The sequence below is a fragment of the Neofelis nebulosa genome, chromosome 18 (assembly GCF_028018385.1).
Source record: "Neofelis nebulosa isolate mNeoNeb1 chromosome 18, mNeoNeb1.pri, whole genome shotgun sequence".
Lineage (NCBI taxonomy): Eukaryota > Metazoa > Chordata > Mammalia > Carnivora > Felidae > Neofelis > Neofelis nebulosa.
This window is the reverse complement of record NC_080799.1, coordinates 378404-399755: the sequence shown is the minus strand read 5'-3', so window position 1 is coordinate 399755 and position 21352 is coordinate 378404. Positions and strand designations below refer to the sequence as shown.

Below are 21352 nucleotides of genomic sequence, written 5' to 3'. Positions count from 1 at the left end.
GTTTCCTTTTAAGAGTTCAGAGTCACTTGGGGAAATTTGGAAATGTCAACATGATTCAGGCACAAAGACCCACCTTCTTTTCTGTCTTCTCCTTTCTCTGGAACAGGGCAGCACCCTGAGAAAACGCAAGATGTACGAGGAGTTTCTCAGCAAGGTCTCCATCCTGGGTCAGTGGCCCCCACCCCGTGCGCGAGCCTGTGCTGGTAACTTCCTCCGGTCTCATCTGAGTCCTGCCTGCTGGGTCCAGCCATTTCCACGTTCCCCGTGTGCCTGGAAGGTTCAGCCCTCCGGGTGACGTGTGGGTTTGGGACAGGCATACGTGTGAACCCACACAGGCATGGCTCACACGTATGCACCCACGCGGGCATGCTCGCCACTCGCTCACACGCGTGTGCACCCGCGAGGTACAGTTGCACACGTGCATATGCATATACTCACACAGGCACATTCACACACGTGTGCACACACAGCCACACTCACACGTGCACACGCGTGTGTCTGTCCACGTGCACCTAGAGCTCTGTGTCTGATCCGCCGGCCACCGTCATCCTCTCCTGGGCCGTCTGTGCCCTCGTCCCGCGTGCTCTGCCTGTCCGTCCCTCTGCTTTCGGTGTCCCCGCCAGCCCTTCCTCTGTATCCGTCAGTTTCGAGACCCATTTCATGTTCTAGTAAATGTGGTCCCCGGTGTCGAGCATTCCCGGGCCTGATTTGTTTTCTTTTCCCAAGCGGGTTTCTCCTGGTGCACTCACTGCCCTTTCTTGCCCTGTGGTCTGATAAACACGTTGGCTGCATTTCAGTCGATTTCCAGCACTGTCAACAGAACTCTCACCAGCAAGAGTCTTCAGTGTTTTGGAGTAGCTGTGACATACACAGGGGCCACCGTTTGTAGCCGGCCGATCCCGTCAGGGAGAACCTTCAGCCGTGGTGATGGTCCTTTCTGCGTTGAGCACCTGACCTGTGGCTGGTGTGCCCGAGGAACCGAATTTTCATTTTGTCCCATTTTAATCAAGTGAAACGCAAGTACGCAGGGCAGCACTCGCCCACGGGCGGGGCCCCGCTTGGGAGGGCGAGGGACAGCGGAGTGCCGAGCCTCCGGGAACCTCTGGAAACCACCGTCCAGCAGCGGTCCCCATGGCCTTCTGGGTGAGGATGGGGAGCGAAGGGTGTTCTCCTTTTCCAAGAGCGTGCTGGGGCAAGGAAGGAAAAGAAGCAAACAAAACCCACTGGGTGTGAGTCCGGCACTGGGGCTGAGGCTCGCGGATGACGTTACAGGATTGGGGCGCTCCCCTCCCTGCGCGGCGTGAGCCTGTAGGGACGCCGGGCTGAGCCGGCACCAGAGCAGCCCTGGCTCCCAGCTGGGCTACCTCTGCCCGGGGCCCGCTGTCCAGGCTGCAGAGACAAGGGTGGGGGGTGCCCGCCGCCTGCCCTTCCAGCGGAGGACTGGGGGGCAGGTCAGGAGGAAGCCCCACCCGCACCCCCTGCACCAAGCCTGGATGCGTGGGGGGAAAGGCCACCGCGGCCGAACAGACTGGGACTGGGATAGGTGCCGGAAGTACCAAGGAAAGCTGAGAGCCAGCCACACATGGAAGGAACCCAGTTAGGAAGAGAGCACGGCCACAGAAACAAATCAAATCCAGGACAGGGTTCGTCTAGGACACACGTCCGCCCAGAGAGCAGCGGCCTGAAGAGGGAAGAGCTGGAGAGATGCGTTCCGGCCAAGCCTCGGAGGTCCGCAGGGTCGCGGGAGGAGCAGGCACAGCGGTGCCCCCCCCCCCCCCCCCCCCCCCCCCGCCCTACAGCCTTCGGGAGTCTCTCGCGAGGGCGCAGAGAGAGACCGCGGTGTTTGGCATCCAGGCGGTGGAGACGGCGTGAGGCCTGCCGCGTCCTCTGGGGTGGAGGGCAGTCAAGCGAGTGACCAGAGCTGCGGGCAGGCAGAAAGCAGCAGACGGTCCCGGCTCAGCAGGGCCTGCGAAGCCATCTTGCGGCAAAAGCGGAAGACCAGCCGCCGGGTCCTGGGACGTCGTAGCCGCGGGGAGGGAGGCGGGAGTCAGGTTGGGCGCCCTGTGCAGGGCACTGGCGTTTTATCAGTGACGCTGCGGTCAACCACGCTTCAATAATAACGAACTAAAAATTTTAAAACCTCAACAAATGGATCTGAAGCAATCGTGACAAAACCTTCACGTGATTTTGCGCAGGACGGATGTTGCTGGGTTACGTCATGTGCGCTACTGTGTCGATAACTTTTTTTCCAAATGAGGACGGATGGACGAGATAGAGCACGGAGCAGGTCCCCGGGGAGGGCACGTCGCCGAGCCCAGGAGAGCGCCCGGGGGTGTGGCTGGCTGCTGCGGGCGGAGGAAGGGCAGAGCCACACGGAGGCATTCGATCGAGGCAGGGCACAAGGCAGCCCCCGCCAGGCCCCAGGCGCCCAGAGCAGGAGGGCCAGCGCCCCGGAGGCAGGCTCAGAAGACCCTGGATGGGATGGGTGTGTCCGCTCCTTCTCAGCCCACACCGGGAAGCGAAAACCAACACGGGAGGGAGGCCAGACGGGGCCACCTGTTCCCTCGACACAGAGCCTGCCTGCAGTTCAGGGTGTCAAGTCGAGCCACATGAAATGGCCTGTTTTTGGGGCGCCTGCATGGCTCAGTCGGTTAAGCGTCTGACTTCGGCTCAGGTCATGATCTCACAGTTCGTGAGTTGGAGCCCGGCGTCGGGCTCTGTGCTGGCAGCTCGGAGCCCGGAGGCTGCTTCGGATTCTGTGTCTCCCTCTCTCTCTGCCCCTCCCCTGCTTGTGCTCTGTCTCTCTGTCTCAAAAATGAATAAACATCGAGAAAAATTGAAATGGCCTGTTTTCTACCCCTTTGGACCTAAAAAGTGGGCGTTCCACCTGCATCAATGTGTGTGAAACCTGACCACTGAGTCAGTGTTTTTCGTGATCTCTTTTAGGGGAGTGTTTTGGAAAAGAAGGTATCTTACCTCGAAAGAGACAGAGAGAGACTCTTGGTTTCTTTGCCTGGTGTTAAATTCAGGCAGAGTAAACTTTAAGACTTTACATTGGAATCGCCTGGTGGTCATGTTTGTAAAAGCAGCTGTGACCGTCTTCTGTCCACCCTCCCGTCTGGCTCTATGACTGGAGACGCACTCGGCCAGGCGATGTGACGTAGGGTGGCATTCTGCACTTTTTCACATTCTTTTCGCTTCGTTCCGTTTCTTGAGTTATTTGTAGCGAATCTGAGTAACTTAACCAAAAACAATCAAGTAGGCCTGCCAGAGAGGGCCCCGCAGGGCGTCTGACCCCGGGGTTGGGGCGCATGCCACGGCACGACCCCACACCCTCTGAAGTCCCGCGAAACGAACAGAGAAGGGTCTGGTTTTCCTCGTGCTCTTGTGGTAAAAGTTCATCCACTGTCCCAGAGTTTTTACCTTCGGGGCGTCTGCACTCAGGGTTCTGCCCCCACCCCCACTCCCTGGTTCCAGAACCTTCTTGTCACCCTCGGGGGAGGCCCTGTGCCCACGAGCCCATCTCTGCAGGTGCCTGGTCTGGGCGCGTCATACAAAGGGGTGCTGTGCTGATGGGTCAGCGTCGCACTCGGCGGCGTGAGACTCGGCAGCCTCATGCGCGGGTCCTCGGGGTCTCACGGAGGCTGGGAGGAGGGGTGCTTTAGCCCCACGAGAAATCCCCGGGCCTGGGGCCCCCTGGTCCCTCACCGTCTCCCGTTCCCTCAGAGCCCAAGCGCCCCAGTCGCCTTCCGATCCCTCCTGCTCTTACTGTGTGCCAGGCGCGCTCAGTGCTCTGCTCAGCTGCACGCGGAAGCTTTGTTCCCTCCGATGAACCCGTTGCCAGCCAGCGCTTCTCCGTGGCCGTCGGGCAGAGCGACCCCGAGACTGACCCCTTGGCCCTCAGTCACCCAGCTGCACAGAGCCCTCCGGCATTGGAAGGTGGGGGGGCCTTGGTCTCGGCAGCCTGCCCCCAGCAGGAAGGAGCGTGGGCGGCCACGATGCGCCCGGGGCCCGGGGGTTCTGGTTTGTGCGCACGGACATAGGAGTCGGCCTCTGGCGGGCACCGAACGTGGCGGAACCCCAGGGGGTGTGAGCGCAGAAGCCACCCCGGCCTCCCCGTGTCCTGCTCGCAGGCCACACGCCTGCTGGCTCTCGGGCTCTGGCTGCAGGACGTCTGTGACAGCGGAGGGACGCCTGCCTCCGTTTGCATCCTGTGCGGGTGCGGTGTTGACCGTCCCACTCGGGAAAGGGGCCCGTGCTGCCTGGAGGGTCGGGCTGTGCACAGCAGAAGAACCACTCCCGGGGCTTCTTTCCTGAGTTGCGTCAGAGAAGAGATTGTTCAGTAATCGGGGCCCAGAAACCGCCTGGCGTCTTCTGACGGGACGCAGCTTCGCGAGTCGACGTTCAGGCCTCGGAGCGTCACGTTTCAGGTGTAACGAGGAACCTGCTGAAGAGACACGCGGGGACAGATGTCTCCCCAGCAGCGTGACTCGTGGCTCTCGCTCGGAACCCACGGGCAAGACCTCCGCGTTGGCCGGGCCCGCGCGCGCGCGCCCACCTCCCGACGAGCACCGCTCGTGCCGCTCCTGAGGCCGCTGCTCTGTTCGGTCCCCCGGCGGTGGATGTGCAAGGCTGCGTGGGAACGCCCGGCTTCTGACTCCCCAGCGGCCCCGCCGGCCTTGCAGACCTTTCCAGGCGGGCCGGTGGGGCGCGTGCACTGACGGCTCCCCGAAAGCCGGTCCTTTGCTACGAGAAGCACTGGCAGGCGTCTTAAAGTGGAGAAATCCCGCTCCTAACCTAGTTCTAAAATAAACGCTTTGCTTTGTATTTTTAGCCGCTGACCCACTTAAGCAGCATCTGAAGAGTCTAGGCCGGGGAGGTTTCTTCTGCCGAGAAAGAAATAGTTAATCAGGCAGTCGTTATTTTCTTACAGAAGGAGCGTATGGGGCGTATTGGGTGTTTTTTCCCTTCCTGAGGGCTAGGGATGGACAGTGACCAGGAAGGGGAGGTGTGGGGAGGGGCAGCAGGGGACACGGGACTTGCAAGCTGTGCCGAGAAGCATGAGTTGGAATTAAGTGTGTTGACCTGAAATAATGGAAGGCGAGCCGTGCCGAGCCTCGCAGCTGAGCGGTGATGAAGCGTCTTCCCAGCCGGTGGTGGTTCCCAGCAGGCTCGCGTTAAACCGCGTCGTGGCCTCAGTGCTCGGCGGGCGCGCTGGCCGGGTCCCCCCACCGGGCCCGACTTAGTGCTGCGACGCCCAGGCCCTCCCAGCGCACAGACGCGCCCCGGGTCCCTCGCTGCCGATCCACGGCACTCGCGGAGCGAGCGCTCGGGTGCAGGGCAGGGGTGAGGCCGCAGTGACGGTCCCCTTGTCGCCCACTCTAGAGTCGCTGGAGAAGTGGGAGCGCCTGACCGTGGCTGACGCCTTGGAGCCTGTGCAGTTTGAGGACGGGGAGAAGATTGTGGTCCAGGGGGAGCCCGGGGACGATTTCTTCATCATCACGGAGGTGAGTGCCGCCCTCACGGGGGCCCCGTCCACGTTGCTCCCGTGTGCCGACCCCGGGCCCCCCGCCCTCTGCCCCGCTAACGGCCTCACGCCGTGCCGTCGTGTCTTCTCGCCCTGGAGAGTCGGAAGCGAGACTCTCCTCTTGGAAAACAGCGTCGGGTCCCCAGGCGTGCGGTGCCCCGGGAGGACGTTGTGCCGGGCTGAACACGAGCGTGTGCGCAGTGGGGGTGGAGAGTCGGAACCCACGTCGGGACCCTGGGTGGCGCGGCACCTCAAGTTCTGTGGCGCGTTGTCACTGGCGGACAAAGAGGTCTGTGGCATCTCTCCGTGCTGCCTCTCACGACTATGCGCCCATCTACAAGGATCTCAGACGAGGACGTTGGTTCTTAAAAGTGGCTCCCGGTTCCCAGGCTGGAGGCGCGTGAGTCATTCTTACGAGGCCCGGCGACAGCTGGCGCTGGGGCTGTAATCCGTGTCGGCCACACTCGCGCCTGTCACTGACAGAGGCCAGCAGCTGCCGTGGCTGCCCGTCCCCAGGGCTGTGCTGGGCTGGGACCCCCGGGGTGAGCCCCCACCCAGACGCTGCCCAGAACGAATGGGGGGCCCGCCTCGCGGGGGGGGCAGCACCGATTACGCGGGGCCACAAGTATGCCGCCGCCTGTTGGGCTCGCTTCCTCCTCCCGTGGCGCTCAGGGGCGGAAGGATTTCACGTTCATGCTCATTAAAACACATTCTTCAGCTGTGCATCTTGCCGCCGGAGAGAGGGAGGCCTCGGCAGGGCGGCGCGGGGCCCGGCGCTGTCCGGAGCAGGCCGTCCACGCTGCAGTTTCTGCACGGCCAGCAAAGTACGCCCTGCTCGGTGCCCGTGGCCACTTTCTGGGTCCAAAACCAACGAAGGAGGGGCGCCTGGGGGCTCCGTCGGTACGTCTGACTCTCGACAGCCGTCCGGGGCTGGTCACGGTCTCGCGGTTCGTGGGATCGAGCCCCGTGCCAGGCTCCGTGCTCACGGTGCGGAGTTTGCTTGGGACCCTCCCTCCCCCTCTCTCCCCGCCCCTCCCCTGCTCGCACACTCTCACGCTCTCGCCCAAAAAATAAACGTTTTTAAAAATAAAAACAAAACAAGAGGGGACCTTGCCGGGTCGTCGGTGCTGGTGAGATGCGGAGCCCTCTCTGCCGGCACACGAAGCACGAACAGCACGGGTGAGACCTGGACAGGAAACACAGACCTGGTTTGTGACTCCTGGGAGGGCGTGTCAGGGTCCCTTTCTGCCACCCGCCTGAAATTTCTGGAAGGTGGGTCTGCCAGGGCACCGGAGGCACAACCCGCCCCCAGGCCCCGCGCCCGTCCCAGCCCCGCGCCCACCCACCGGGGACACATGGTGCCTGCGGGTGGGGGGGCGCATGCGGCTCCTTCGCCCCAGGCTCCCTGGAAGCCGTGTGAATCTTTCTGAAGGACCCCAGCCCCAGCGGTTCTCGGCTGCGTGAGTCACGAGTCCTGAAGGGAGAGAGAAGGAAGGAGAAAACGGAATGAATTCTGATTCTAGGTCGACAGCGAGTGGAGCCGGTCCCAGGGGAGTGCCCGCCGGCTTCTTCCTCCTGTGACGAGCTTGGGGGGGGGGGGGGGAGACCCTTGAGGTCCCGTCCTGCTCCTCAAAGGGGCTGGTGGGTGATGTCCTCTCTGCTGTGGCCTCGGACGGGACACCCTCTCTGGGTCTGTGTGGGCCTGGCATTTCCCGGTTAAAAACATGAGGTCCAGGAGGGGGTGAAGGGGGGTCCCTCCAGCCACCACTTCGTTGGACCCCACCCCCAAATCTGCATTGGATGTGACCAACCGTAGGGTCCTCACTGCTTCCTGGACAAGCGGGGTCTGACTCACCGGGACACCCAGGCTGGTCGTGGGGGCGCCTCCTTCCTGGCACCAGCGGCCGTGCTGAGACACCCACACGGCTCAGCTCATCAGTGGGGCCCTGAGCTCCGGGCACAGGACGCCCCACCTTGGGTGTCCAGCCCACTGCACCTCCAGAGAGCGGCCGTGGTCCCCGGGCTTAGCAGGTGCCTAGGTGAGAGCAGCCGGTGAGAGGGGGACAGACCGTGGCTCTGAGTCACCAACCCCTGAAACCGCCTGTGTGTCCCCGTGAGGGGTGCACGTGTGGAGCCCCTCCTCCGATGACCTGGGACCAAGGGGAGGGTGTGGTGCCGGCTCGAAGGCACAAATCCTTTCCTGCCCTAGGTTTCAACTCACTAATAAGAAGCTGGTGCTCACGGGGCCACTTTGGCTCAGAGGTGCGTTTGTATTCATCTGCGTGGTGGTTTTTTTAAACATTTGAATTAATTACTAGTGTTTAAAAATCAAGGTCTTTCTCGTCGCAGTTGGAATCTAACTTCTCTGTAAATGTGTGGCACCTAGCCACAATCGGCAGACTGGAGGGGTGGGAAAGGACCTCTGTTAGCCACAGTCCCCACCCGGCCCTTGTGTCTGGCCTGCCGGCCTCGCAGGCTTTGAGGTTCATGGTCTCAGGGGTCATGGTCTCCGAGCTGAGGGAGTAACTCTGGCCAGCCCACACAATTGTCCATCATTTGCTGTGGACTAAGGCTTGGACCTCCCAGCCGGGTCCAAGGACACGGGTAAAAAAAGCATTAAACACGTGTGATGGGCACAGATTGGCGAGGGGGTGGGGGGCCCTCACACAGCTCCAGGGAGGGGAGTGGTCACCTGGTTTGTTAATCCCGATGTCGTGAGCTGGGACTTTCTGAGCCCAGGATGCGCCGGGCGTTGTGTGAGCCCCCAGGCACCTGTCAGGGAGGTCTGGTCAGGGGCCAGCGTCCCTCCTGGGGCAGAGGAGGGCTGGGCCTTTGCCCAAGGCCACACAGCCAGCAAGCGTCCGCCCTGCATCCCAGTGGCCGGGGTCCTGCTCCTTGCTCCTGCGTGATGGGTGCACACGTGTGTGTCCCACAAGAGGGTCCGGGCACCCCTCATTCTTGTCTAGGGCCCTAGAGATGCCACGACCCTCTGTGATTCACACAGGGTGATGGGTGACGACGCAGAGGGACCTTTCTGGGTCTTGTGTTGTGCCCGGGGCAGGCCTGTGTGGCTCCCTGCGGGGTCTCCAGGAGAAGGTGCCGAGGGAGGGCGGTGGGGTGACAGTGACACTGGGCCCTGCCCTGGGCCTGGGGCCCCGTGCAGGAACGTCCTCCGTGTGGATGGGGGCAGGGGCTCGTGCACCGGCTCCGGAATGTAACCCGACCCTCCTGGAAATGTATTTGAAGTTGTCTCCTTGGCAACTTGGATTTTTTTCCCCTTTTCCTCTGTGATCAACCAGGTCCGGTAGGTCCTGGTGGGATCCCAGGGTTCACGGGAATCGAGGCTCTCAGCCTGAAATGCAGCTTCCTGGGTGTTTGCTACACGGCCAGAGGCGGCCCGCTGGCTACAGCTGCCACACCTGGGGCAGGCCTGCCAGCCTCGCTCCCCCACAGCACCCAGCGAGCTGCCTGGTGGCTCCCCGGTCTGAGTGGTGCCTCAGGTGGGGAAGCCAGCCTCCATCTGACCCGAGCCGACCCAGACTGTCGTGGGACGAAGCAGGAGAAGGTTAGGGTTACTCGTGCGTTTTGTTGGGTCGGCCGTTCTCCCTCCGAGGGCTGTTCCGTTGGTTGGATACTTCTGGAAACCCCAGTGACCATCCTGTGGCCAATGTTTCCTTACGAGAAGAGACCCCCCCCCCCCCTCCAGGCCAGGCCTGGGGTGAGGCGAGGCGCGGGTGGCCCATGTTCTTGTGGAAGCTTTCGGGCGCGTGGCCAGTCTGGTTTGAGCTGTCCTCTTTCAGCTGGCGAACAGCACACGCACACAGTGGAGTGGGTTAACCCCCGGTTCCTGGGCCGCCTGTGAGCTCCCCCACACAGCAGGGCTGGTCTGCGCACAGGGAGATGGCGGGAAGGGGGCCCGGGCCCCGTGGCTCCCTGCGGTCAGGGTCAGTTTGATGGGTCGGCTTGAGCAAGCCGCGGTCCCCGGGTGTCTAGATGTTTCTGCGAAGGTATTTTTCAGATGGGACTAGCACGGACATGAGCTGATGTTGAGTGAAAGGGGGGGCCTCAGCCAGTCAGTTGAAGGCTTTTCTTGAGAGAAGAAAGACCCGCGTGTCCCCCCGGGGGAGACACCTCCTGCCGGCCGGCCGGCCCTATAGATTCTGGACTCGCGGTCCCCACTGTCCTGTGAGCCAATTCCTGGGCTCGACGTCTCTCTACACATATACGTCCCATTGGCTGGCTGTCTGGAGAACCCCGACTGACGTGCCTGTCGGCTTTTCTGGAATAGACAGGTGTCTGTGCGGGGGGCGGGGGGCCCCTGAGGCCCAGGCCCGGGTGCCGGGCAGGTGCAGGGCCCTGGGCGCCTGCAGACGCGGCTGCCGTAGGGAGGAGCATGGGCTGGGAGGCCCTGGCTGGGGGGCTCTGCGTCCTCCAGTCAGTAAGTGGGGCCGGGCCCCCGCCCTCATGCCTTTGCCTGGCTGAGTGTCTCCGCTCCGTTTTGGAAGATGGTCGTGGGGTTTGCTTATTCGTCTTCTCTCTGCTGGTCCCCGAGGTGTGACCGAGGCTGGTGGAGACCCCCTGCCCTGCACAGGTGCGGGAAACGGCCCTACAGACCCTTGGTGAGTCATGAATGCCTGCCGTCCGGTGGGAGCCCGGCTGGGAAGGCAGGGCTGGGCTGCAAGACCGGGGGCCTCGCCTGAGCCCTGAGGGTCTCTGTGCCGGAGCAGTGCCCCTCCTGGGCAAGGTGGCCTCCCGGCTCTGTGCGCGCACCTGCTGTGTCTGAATCCCCAGGACACCAGACCCCCAGAGCTCTTGAAAACATCCTCAGTGGATGAGCGAGGTCAGCCTGGTAAACCCGGCCGACAGACCCGGAGAGTACAAAGCCCCTGGGTCCTCCCAGGGCCTGACCCGTGGCTGCCAGTGGGGTGGGCGTGGCCCCGTGTTCTCTAGACCACTTCCCTCCCAAAGAGCTGGCAGGCGCACCAGGTGGGACCCACCACGTCCAGGCCTCCTCAGGGATTGGGCTCCGGGCAGAGAGAGGGCGAGCGGGTGCAGAACTGGCCAGGCCCCCAGCCGTTCCAGGCCCTGAGACTCCCGGCTCCTGGTCTCCAGAACTGGCAAGGAGGTGGGCGGGCCTAACTCTGCATGCCCAGGAGGACCCCCTGAGGCCCACCAGCTGGCGGCTGGGGAGACACTGTCACAGAAACTCCAGATTTGGTTCATCTGCTCTCTTAGTAAGTTAATTTTGTAAACATCCACAGTGTTGGAGCGAAGGCATAACCACTGCTCCCGAGGCCACGGTCTGTCCGGGGACTGGCCCTGTTGGCCCCTCAGACACACGGACCAGGCTGGTGGGCACGCACGATTCACCGGGATCTTGGGGGATAGGGAGGAGACCTCCCCCGTGGGCATGTCCTTCTGTGCCCAGGGCTGTTCGTGGCTGGGCTGGTGCCATGCCCTTGCTGCGTGCCAGGCCGAGGCGGGGCGGGGACAGCAGCTACGGGCGCTTCCGTGTTTACTTGCCAAGGAGGGAAGTGGTCCCAGTCCGTTGGCACAGACTGGCCCTGGGTCCGCGGGGAGGAGGGCCGGGCCTTGGCAGGAGGGCCCTGTAGCTGGGGGCCCTGGGGCCAGGAGGCAGCAGGGACGGTCCCACCGGAGAGAGGGTGTGCTGGGCAGGTCGGGGTGGGGGCCTGAGGTGCAGGAAACGTTCTGCAGACGGAAACCAACAGAGGGAAGTGGCCTCCGGTCCGCATCCGGGGATAGCGATTGGCCCAGACCGTTGTTCTGCGGGCCTGGCGAGGGGCTGCCCGAGGTCACGGGTGCTTGCTGGCTCGTCGGCCAGACCCCCAGAATAAGAGAGAGCAGGATTTCAGAGAAGTTCTCTCTCTCTCTCTCTGATTTTTAAGATCTGATTTTTTTTAAGTTTATTTATTTATTTTGAGAGAGAGAGAGTGCTCGCGCACACGTGAGTGTTCACGAGCTGGGGGCGGGCAGGAGAGCAGGAGAGAGAATCCCAAGCAGGCTCCGAGCTGTCAGCTCGATCCCACAAGCCACGAGATCACGACTTGAGCCGAGGTCAAGAGTCAGACACTCACCTGACTGACTGAGCCCCCAGGTGCCCTAAGACTTCATTTTTTAGGGTAGTTTTAGATTCACCGCAACATTGAGCTGAATGGACAGAGATTACCCGTAATTCCCCGCTCCCCCCCGGACTCCCCCGTTCTCGGCGTCCCCCAGATGGTGGATTTGTCGCAGTCGGTGACCCCACACTGACACGCTGTTCTCACCCGGAGTCCACGGTTCACGGGAGGGTCCCTCTGGGTGGGTGCACGTTCCGTGGGTTTGGGCAAACGTGGGACGGCAGGTGTCCACCGTCCCGTGTCCCTCGCGCTGTTCGCCGCCCTAAGAGTCCCCTGTGCTCCCCCTGCTCCTCCCTCCGCCCTGAGCCCCGGCAGCCGCCGTCTTCTGTCTCGCAGCCCCGCCTCTTCCAGGACGTCCTGTCGGTGGAATCAGACAGCGTGCCGTCCAGGTCATCGGTGATCGCATGCAGTCCTTTGTGGCACAGAATCACGGCCCCTCGTCTGGACCTGACCCCGCGTGGCCGCTCGCCTGCTCAGGGGCAGCATGCTTGCTGTGGGCAAAGCTGCCCTGAACACCCAGCCACCGGTTTTTGTGTGGCCCGGGGGCGCGGTTGCCGGGTGCAAGGGGTTTGTGTCCGCCCACCCTGGTGCCCGCTCGGTGCCTGGACGGCCTCCCTCCGATGCCAGCGGGGCCTCCCAGGCCCCGTCCCGTGCGGGCCGCTGTGATGTCTTCTTCCTCGTCAGGGGCCCGACGACCCCCTTGCCAGCTCACCTGCCTGCACACCTGGCCGACCCCTCAGGCAGGACCTGGCAGGCCAGGCCCTCGACTCTGATCGGCCTCGGCACACACGGGCGTGAGGGCACGCACATCACCTTCCGTGCCGCCGTGGATTAAGTGCACTGTCGTGTGGCTCTGTCTGCCCCAGAACATTCTGGATCACCACACAAGTCAGCTTGCTGGAAGCTGAGGCTAGACCTCAATGGGAGCCTTAGAAAAACAAAACATTAACAAAATCGTGCCACCGAAGTGTCACTTCCTGGAACAAGTCTGGTGACACAGAAACGTCTTTAGGAAAACATTGCCTCCTCCCCACCCGCCATCCCCCCCTTCACCGCCGTCCCCACGGCGGCTCGTGTGCGTCCCTAAGTGCCTTCTCCTTGACGGGTTCTTCCTGGCTTCTGTTATCAGCGTCAGAGACGTGGTGAAAGTCTGGGGGATGTTTCTCCCAGACAGAAAACGTGCCCCCCGCCCCAAGGTCTGCACGTCCAGACTCTGTTTCTGGCTCAGGCCTTCACCCCGGGCGCAGGGCTGGAGCGTAGTTGCTGGCCACGGTGCCCTGTGTGGTCTGGGTTGGGTCGCCCACCCCCCGGGGAGGCGTTGGGACAGGAGCCTACCCGTGGCTCCGGTGCCCCGGGTGGAGGCCGCCAGCCAGCACAGGGAGTCTGCGGACGGTGGTTCCTGGGGACGGGGCTGGTGGCCGTTGGGCTCGGCTGAGCACCAGAACCATTGGACCCCAGAGTGGACTGCAGCGGGCTGCCCGCCCCCCACCCCCAACCTGGAAGGAGCCCTGGGTGGTGGTCCCTCTCTCCTGCCCTCACTCGAAGCAGGGCGTGTGTGGCCAGGAAGCCTCGGACCCACTCCCCGGTGCCCCTGAGGCTGCGGGTGGCAGGGAGGAACCGGCCGGATGTTGGGGGCAGAGCCCGGGGGGGGGAAGGGAGCCGTGGCCTGGGACCCGCAGGCCCCTCCCGTTATGCTCCAGGACACGTTTGGTGCGGCCGCCTGTGTGCAGCCCGGACATCGTGTGTGCCCGCTGGAGCATCGGTCACCGGCCACTTCACCCTGCTCCTGACAGACGTCGTCGCCTGACTTGGGGGGCATGAGACAGACCGTGGGTTTGGAGGAAGGACCGCCAGCAGCCAGGGCTTGTGGCGCTTCACGCTCTGGGGCCCCGGCCTCACGGGTGACCTTTGGACACCAGCGCGAACCCGGCCAGGGTGTGGGCGGCCGCTGGGTGTGATGCCCTTGCCCCGTGGCTTTCCGCCGTGCCGCAGGGAGGGGGACCGGGGCTCTGGCAGAGTCGGCCCGGCCCCTTGGGAGGAACAGAGAGGAGCTCGACGGGCGCCCACTCGCCGATGCAGGGGGAGCCCGGGGCTGTCTGCGAGGTGCTCTCACCCGCAGGCTCAGTTACTCCCGTGCGCGTGCAGACGTGCAGCACGCCGCCTGTGCATAAGCACACAAACACGGACGGCGGTGCGTCCACAGGGGTCCCCGGGCGTCAGGCAGGAACGGGCGGGGATGTCTCGTGAACGCCGCAGCCACGGGTGTTTTCTGTTCCGCTCATTCAAGCGCCCACTACCCTCACGACCACCTGTCCCGTCTGACGGGGATGGAGCTACTTCTGAAGTGAAGGTGGTCGGGCCCCAGCTCCGGGAGGCTGAACGGTCCTGTACCCATTCTGTGGAAGAGGAGGCTGAGGCCGGGAAGTGGGGGGCCCCCCGCGGCTGTGGCCGGCGCTCCGCCGAGCTGAGGTCGGCCGACTGTGGCTTCAGGTGGGGCCGGTGCGTCTCTCACGGCTTTCCAGCCCCTGCCTGGCGGCGCTCAGTTGTTCAGGGGCGCGTACAGGGTCTGACGGACGCGGGTCCCGCACGAGCCTGTCGTCCGCCCGGGGTGGTGGGTCCAGGGGTCCAGGGGGTCGCTCTGCAGGCACTGAGCCCCTGAACGAATGAGTAAAAGGGTGTGCGGCTGGGGTCCTGGAGGAGAAGCCGCCCCCACGTGCCCACCCGTGTGCCACCCTGACAGGTTCCCCTCACTGTGGGCATCGCACCCACCCACGGGAGAAAATCTGAGCCACAGAAATCTCGTCGGTTTTTAAAACTGAAACAGCGCCGAAGGAGGGAGTCATTTAGGAATCCCGCCCCTGACGCCGGTGCTAACGCTCTTCTCCTGGGCCCTCCCAGGCCGCGTTCGGCGAGACCCGATTATTTTCGGGCCGGGCCTAGAGTCACTGAGAGAGGAATTTGACGAGTACGGTCTAGCCTTCTGGCGAGTGTTTCTCCGGCCCGGAACATTCCGGCTGGCGGTCCCCCGGGGGCGTCTGTGCAGCCCCGTCGGCAGCCTGGGCAGCGAGTCGTGGGAACCGCGGCCCCGCGGGCGCAGGGTCTGCACCCACAGCGTCTGCCGGCACCGCCAGATCAGGAGACCCCGAAACCACACGCCCGAGAGCGCAAGGAAACGTGTTCTCGTGGGCACGTTCTGGGCCGGGAGGTGGCTCCACGTGGCCCTGGGGCCCGCTCGCCTTGGCGCCCGCGGTCGACGTCACAGCCGCGGGGGGCAGCACACACCCTGTCCATCTGTCCATCCGGGAGAGGGTGGTCTTGTCTACCCACAAAGGAGGCGGGGGCCGCGGCCGGCGACAGTGGTGCTCCCCTGCTGTGTGTTTGCCGTGGGCTCTCCCTGCTTCATGTGTGACGACCTTGCTTCCGTCTGGCTGGGACGGTGACATACCCGTGTGCACGTGCCCCCCAGCGTCCACGGTCATGGCCTGCCTCGTCTCACGGGGCCATTGCTCTGTGCGCCCCCGAGAAGGAAATGCTGCTGGTCTCTCGGTGGATGGTGGTCTCCCGACCAGTGCTGGCCCACCCAGACCCATCCCTACTCCTTCCTGCGAACACCACCCGATCGGCCGGGCCTTGGTGAGCGTGCGACCTGTTTGGGCCAATGTGGCGTGAGGGAAGGTTGCTGGGAGCTTCTGGAAGGTTTTCCTGCTGAGGAGAGAAGCTGCAGGAGGAAGCAGTGGGTTCTATGCCTGCTGATAGCAAGGGGAGACACTTGGCGACTCCCGGAACCGCGGCAGCTCCTGTGCCACCATGAGGGCCTGAGGTCGCCAGAGCAGGACGCAGGGGTGAGCCCCGGGCCCTGACACCTGTCTGGGCCACTGAACCGGCTGCCCATCTTCTGGTTCCACTGCCTCACAGATACTCCAGGAGCCCTCAGGCCCCTGCAGCTGGCTTTGCATCTGAACGGACGCTCTCGGCCTGGAGTGTCACTGATTCTACACACGGGACACATCCAGTTCCACTGCTGGGGTTTTGAAAGAGGAAAACAATCCCAGTTGTAAAATGGAAATTATGTAAATGGGAATGAAAGGCGTGTAGGTCACGTACGTCATCATTATAGGACATAAATGTCAAAGAATTAGGTGGGCACAACGGGGCTCTGAGAAAAATCACGCCCGTCTCGGCAGCCCAGGGCACGGAGGGCCCGCACGTGGTGCCGGGGTGACCTTCCCTGTGCCTCCCTGACCATGTCGGAGCCCGTGAGTCCCCTCAGCCTTGCTCCCAGCCCAGGAAGGAGTCTGTGCCTTCTGGGGTTGGGCAGGGAGCACGTGTGCTCCAGGCCCTGCCACCCTTGCCTCCCGGGCAGTGGCGGCATCGCTCTGCTGTTTAGACGTCTGGCTCCATCCATCAGCTGGCTTCATAAACACGCCAGACGCCCATGAGCCGAGCGGCCCCATGGCCGGAGCAGGGGTGAGCGCGGGGATCCAGCTGCTGGCGGTGGGGGAGGGGGGCGGCTGCCGATCGGGGCCCGGAGATTCCAGGCACGGCAGCACCAGCAGGGTCTTCTCACGGCGTCTCCCCCAGCCTGCGGTGAGGCAGGAGCCGGCCTGGCCGGCGACCCGAGCCGGGTAAACTGAGCCCCCCCTTGGATCAGGATCACGTCTGTCGGTGCTGCAAGGGCACGGGGCTGCGCACGACCAGCTGAGGGCCCGGGTGCCCCGGGGCAGCAGAGGGTACAGGGGCCCTCGTCCACCCCGGGCCTCAGCCCTCGGCAGCAGTGAAGGAGCCGGCAGCCTGTCCCAGAGGCTCGGTTATTCCGGAGGCCAGGCCGTTCGGCCCGGCCGCGGGGCTCAGCTGCAGGAGTGATGCTGTTTATGCGCATCCACCGAGCAGGGCTGAGCGCGGGCTGGATGCTCCGGGCAGTTTACAAAGCCTCACTTCTGATCCTCACAGGTGTAGAGTCGGGGGGCTCCCCAGACAGGGGACTGGCCTGAGGCGCTTGGCAGGTGAGGGGGCCTGGGGTCAGAGCCCGTCTGCGGCTCCAGGACATCCCTGCCCGCGTGTGAGGCGGCTCCGTGGGCTCCTTGTTAATCATTGAGCCTCTGCAGACCCCCCACCCCCCGCTCGGGAGGGGCCTCCGCTGCTCCCTGGGGGCATGACCTTAGACCACGCCCATCCCACTGGAGCGCCAAGTCCTTGGGAGCCAGCCCGAGGTCAGCCCGGGGTGCCCGCAAAGATTCTCCCCACTGTCCGGCCTGCGGTGGCCTCTGACCTCACACCCTTCTGCCTCCAAGGAGGAAACGCCTGACTTCGGTTTAGACGGGGAGCAGGCAGACGGGAGCTGGAGGGGGGGGGTTGGGCACGCCCCCTCGCCTGTGACCCCCCAACTGCTGACCCTCACCTGTCCCTTGGCGTCTGCAGGGCACGGCCTCCGTCCTCCAGCGCCGATCCCCCAACGAAGAGTACGTGGAGGTGGGGCGCCTGGGGCCCTCCGACTACTTTGGTGAGTGTGGGTTCCCCGCCCTCTCATAGGGGAGCCCCAGAAGGGCCCTGAGGTGGAGAGTTGCGGGGGCGCCCGTGGGGGGCAGGCCGGGACACCCTCAACGGACATGGCTGTCCCCAGGGAGGGCATGACCTGGAGCCCCGAGTGACCCAAGTCCCTGCGGGGAGGCAGGACGGTGCCCAGCTGTGCTCCAAGGGTGACGTGTCAGTGTGTGTGTGTGTGTGTGTGTGTGTGTGTGTGTGTGCTCTCGCGTGCGTGCACGTGCGCGTGCTGGGGGCCAGTGGGGGCCAGCCGTCTGGAGCAGCCCTGGGGACCCGGCCCCTGACCGCCCGCTCGCCCGCAGGGGAGATTGCGCTGCTGCTGAACCGGCCCCGGGCGGCCACCGTGGTGGCCCGGGGGCCCCTCAAGTGCGTCAAGCTGGACCGGCCCCGCTTCGAGCGCGTGCTGGGCCCCTGCTCCGAGATCCTCAAGAGGAACATCCAGCGGTACAACAGCTTCATCTCCCTCACCGTCTGAGCCCCGCGGCCCCGCAGCCCCACTTCCGTGTGCTGGCCTGTTCCCGTGTCCGTGGGCCGTGGGGGCGGGCGCCCCAACTCCGCGGGGCTGCCCCTTCCTCCGGACTCATGTTTGGAAAAAAACGGTCACCTCGTGCGTTTCAAAAACAAACGGCCCTCAAGACCCCCCAGGCCCTCCCCTCTGCCGCTTGTGGGACCCAGCCTCACTCCTCCCCGACTCTTGGGGGCGCAGGAGTCAGCTGTGAATCCGGGCCAGCCCGGAGCGGGAGGGGGTTGCTGGGCTGGCCGGGTCGGGACGTGCGCTCGCCCCTGTGCCCCAGGGGCCAGGCCACCAGGGCTGCAGTCTGAGTGGGGTGCAGTGACGTGAAAGGGGGTATCCCACGGGGATCCTCTGTTTCCAGGGGGTCCTGTCGGAGACGCCAGGCAGGAGAGTGACCGAAAGCGGCCCCTGTCTCAGACAGGAGGGGGCCTCATCTGGCCGCAGGCGAGCCCCCCCCCCCCCCCAACCCCGGGGCCCAGGCTCGTGGGAGCCCCTAGAGGAGAGATGTGGTCAAGTGTGCGTCCCCACCTTTCCAGAGAATCGCCCCTCGGGATGGCCAGCGTGCCAGACGGTCACCCTCGCTGGGCCGGACACCCGAGACAGGAAGGAGACATCAGGAGTTGGATGCTTTCCACGACCCAGGGAGCACGGTTCTCTCAGAGTCAGGCTGGGGGCCGCATGATATTCGCTTCTTTGCAGAGCACCTCCTTGGGGACCTTCTGAGGGGGAGGAGGGGTTTTCCAGACACGCTCTGGGTACGGTTGTGAGGGCCAGGGGCTCCTCCTCACTTGTCCGGCGGTGCCCCACTGGACACGAGCCCTTGCCCCGGGAGACAGGTGCTTTCTGAACCTCCATCCTCCCGGAGCAGGAAAGATAAAAACCAAACAGGCCCCACACCGGCCCAGGTCGACGTTCGACTGAATCCCCACTTAAATGTGCTTTCGGTCCGCGTCAGCTGGAGCTAGAGAGGCCCGGGGGCAGGACAGAGAGCCACGGTGGCCCCTGGGGACAGACATGAGAACAACAAGGTCGTGCAGTTAGCCCGATTTTGCCCTTGCTACGCACGTCTGGGAAGCCGCCAGTGTGAGGCGACCCCGGCCAGCCCTGCCTTTGCCCGTGGATTTTCTGTGATGCCTGAGCCCCCATGCGTACCGTGAAGTTTCAACGCTGCATGTGTATTAAATGTGCCACAAAGTACCTCTTCCCACGTTGGGCTTTGGTCTGAAATCTTTAACAGAGGAGGGTTTTTCTTCTGTTTTTATGGTGCAAAAATATACATAACGTGAGCTTTACCGTCATTTTAAAAAATACAGGGCCACCGAGCACATTCACGCTGCTGTGCAGCCCTCCCCACCGTCCGGCTCCGGAACGTTCCATGTCCCCACCCTGAGACTCGGTCCTGTTACACACGGACCCCCACTTGCTCCCCCAGCCCCAGCCCCACTGTCTCCTCCGTGTGTGTGAGTCTGACGACCCGGGGCCTCGTGGGAGTGGGTCCCAGTGCGTGTCCTCCCGTGTCCGTGAGTCTGACCACCCTGGGGCCTCGTGGGAGTGGGTCTCAGTGCGTGTCCTCCCGTGTCTGTGAGTCTGATGACCCCGGGACCTCGTGGGAGTGGGTCCCAGTGCGCGTCCTCCCGTGTCTGTGAGTCTGATGACCCCGGGACCTCGTGGGAGTGGGTCCCAGTGCGTGTCCTCCCGTGTCTGTGAGTCTGATGACCCCGGGACCTCATGGGAGTGGGTCCCAGTGCGTGTCTTCCCGTGTCCGTGAGTGTGATGACCCCGGGACCTCGAGTGAGTGGGCCCCAGTGCGTGTCTTCCCGTGTCCCTGAGTCTGACGACCCGGGGCCTCGTGGGAGTGGGTCCCAGTGCGTGTCCTCCCGTGTCCCTGAGTCTGACGACCCGGGGCCTCATGGGAGTGGGCCCCAGTGCATGTCCTCACGTGTCCCTGAGTCTGACGACCCGGGGCCTCGTGGGAGTGGGCCCCAGTGCGTGTCCTCCCGTGTCCGTAAGTCTGACGACCCGGGGCCTCATGGGAGTGGATCCTCCTGTGTCCCTGAGTCTGACGACCCGGGGCCTCGTGGGAGTGGGCCCCAGTGCGTGTCCTCCCGTGTCCCTGAGTCTGACGACCCGGGGCCTCGTGTGTACTCAAAGTATTGCCATTTGAGCATCTTCGCAATATCAGAAAAGGCTCCTGAGAGATTCTGTGCTCCTCTGGGGATGCGGTCTTGGGTCCCGGCGTGCATTTACACGTGCAGTGCGGCTCAGGGTGCATGCGTGGGGCGCCCGCCGGCCGCGTGCTGCTGTGGCTGCCGGTCTGCCCGGCACGCTCCATGTGCAGTGCCGATGTGTGCACGCTGTGGGTCTGGTACAGACCTGGGGACGGCCTCCTCCTGGGCCCTGGCCCCCGCTGCTCGGAACCGACCTGTGGGAATTGGCCGGATGTCTGTGACCTTCATCCACATCCCCGGACCTTCTTTTATCCATGTCAGAAGTGCCCCAATGTTCTCCGCGATTGATTCTGTTAAAGTCACACATCTGACCCTGTGAGACGTAGGTCTATAAATAACTCTTATCTTCCTAAATCCATTAGAATGCCCCCCCGTCCTGTGGCTCGGAACGTGAAGGCCCTGATTTGATGTCAGAGTGTCCCCAAGGGAGGCGGCCTGGGGGCCCCACGCTGGCAGGAACCTGGCCTGGGGGGCTGGGTTTGGGGGGAGACAGCGAGGGAGACTGGGGGAAGGACCCTGGGCAGGGCGGAGGTGCGTGTCAAGGGACCCCCCTCAGAGGGTGGGCATTGGGTCCCAGAGCCTCTCTGTTCCCTCCTGCCGCGGAATGAATTCCCCAAGTTTGGCAGCCCCAGACATCGGGGGCCTCGGGGAGCGGCTTAGCTGGGCGGTTCTGGCCTGGGTCCCCCGAGAGGAGGAGGCCGGGGTGGGGGCTGGGTCTGCCTCCCCGGGGCCGCCCCCCACACCCCATGTGCAGGGAGGCCTCTGTCCTGGTGCGGGAACGCTCCCGGGGACACCTGGGCTCCCCCCGCGAGTGGCCCGAGGGAGTGAGCCTGTCAGGACCTCGTCCTGAAGTCACGTTCAGTAGAAACGTGACTCCCACTCGTGGGGACGTGGGGTGTCACTGCCCAGCGCGCAGCCCCGAGGTCAGGGCTCTGGCCGCTGGGTCCCGCTGGCGGCCGGGGCCGTGACGGGCATCAGGGGCGCCGTGGCACGGGGCGTGTCCTGACCACCGCAGGCAGAGGGGCGCGAAGAACCCTGAGACCCCATGGCACAGATGAGCAGCCGGAGGCCGGGGACGGTGGCCGCTGCTCGTGGCTGTGTAGCCGCCAGCCCTTCTCCGCCCCGTCTGCAAGGCCGCACCGAGCAGCATCCTCCCTCCGTCCTCTGAGACTGCTTCCTGGCCTGGGCCTGGGGCCACACTGAGCCACCGAAGGAAGGCACAGCGTTTTGTCACAGCGGCCGCGGGAAACTCGAACCGAGGCCCGGCTGGGTGTGGGGCCGAGCCCTGTGCCCATCTCCAAGGCTAGGGTCGACCACCACCTGAGCTGCCCGGCACTCGGGCCCCTCCTCAGAGGCTGGGCCCTGCTGCCTGCCGCGGGGCCAAGGCCCCCGAAGCATCTTC

General features: G+C 64.1%; 1 protein-coding gene across 2 annotated transcripts in view; it reads left to right on the top strand.

The window, feature by feature from the left end:
- Positions 1–18929, top strand: part of PRKAR1B (protein kinase cAMP-dependent type I regulatory subunit beta) — a 105038-nt gene extending 86109 nt beyond the window's left edge. For both annotated transcript variants that reach the window (XM_058711060.1, XM_058711059.1), the window contains exons 8-11: positions 107–167; positions 5386–5507; positions 17086–17167; positions 17511–18929. In XM_058711060.1, the coding sequence (XP_058567043.1) occupies positions 107–167; positions 5386–5507; positions 17086–17167; positions 17511–17683 (438 nt within the window). In that variant the 3' untranslated portion in view covers positions 17684–18929. The remainder of the gene's footprint in view (positions 1–106; positions 168–5385; positions 5508–17085; positions 17168–17510) is intronic.
- Positions 18930–21352: the final 2423 nt, after the last annotated feature.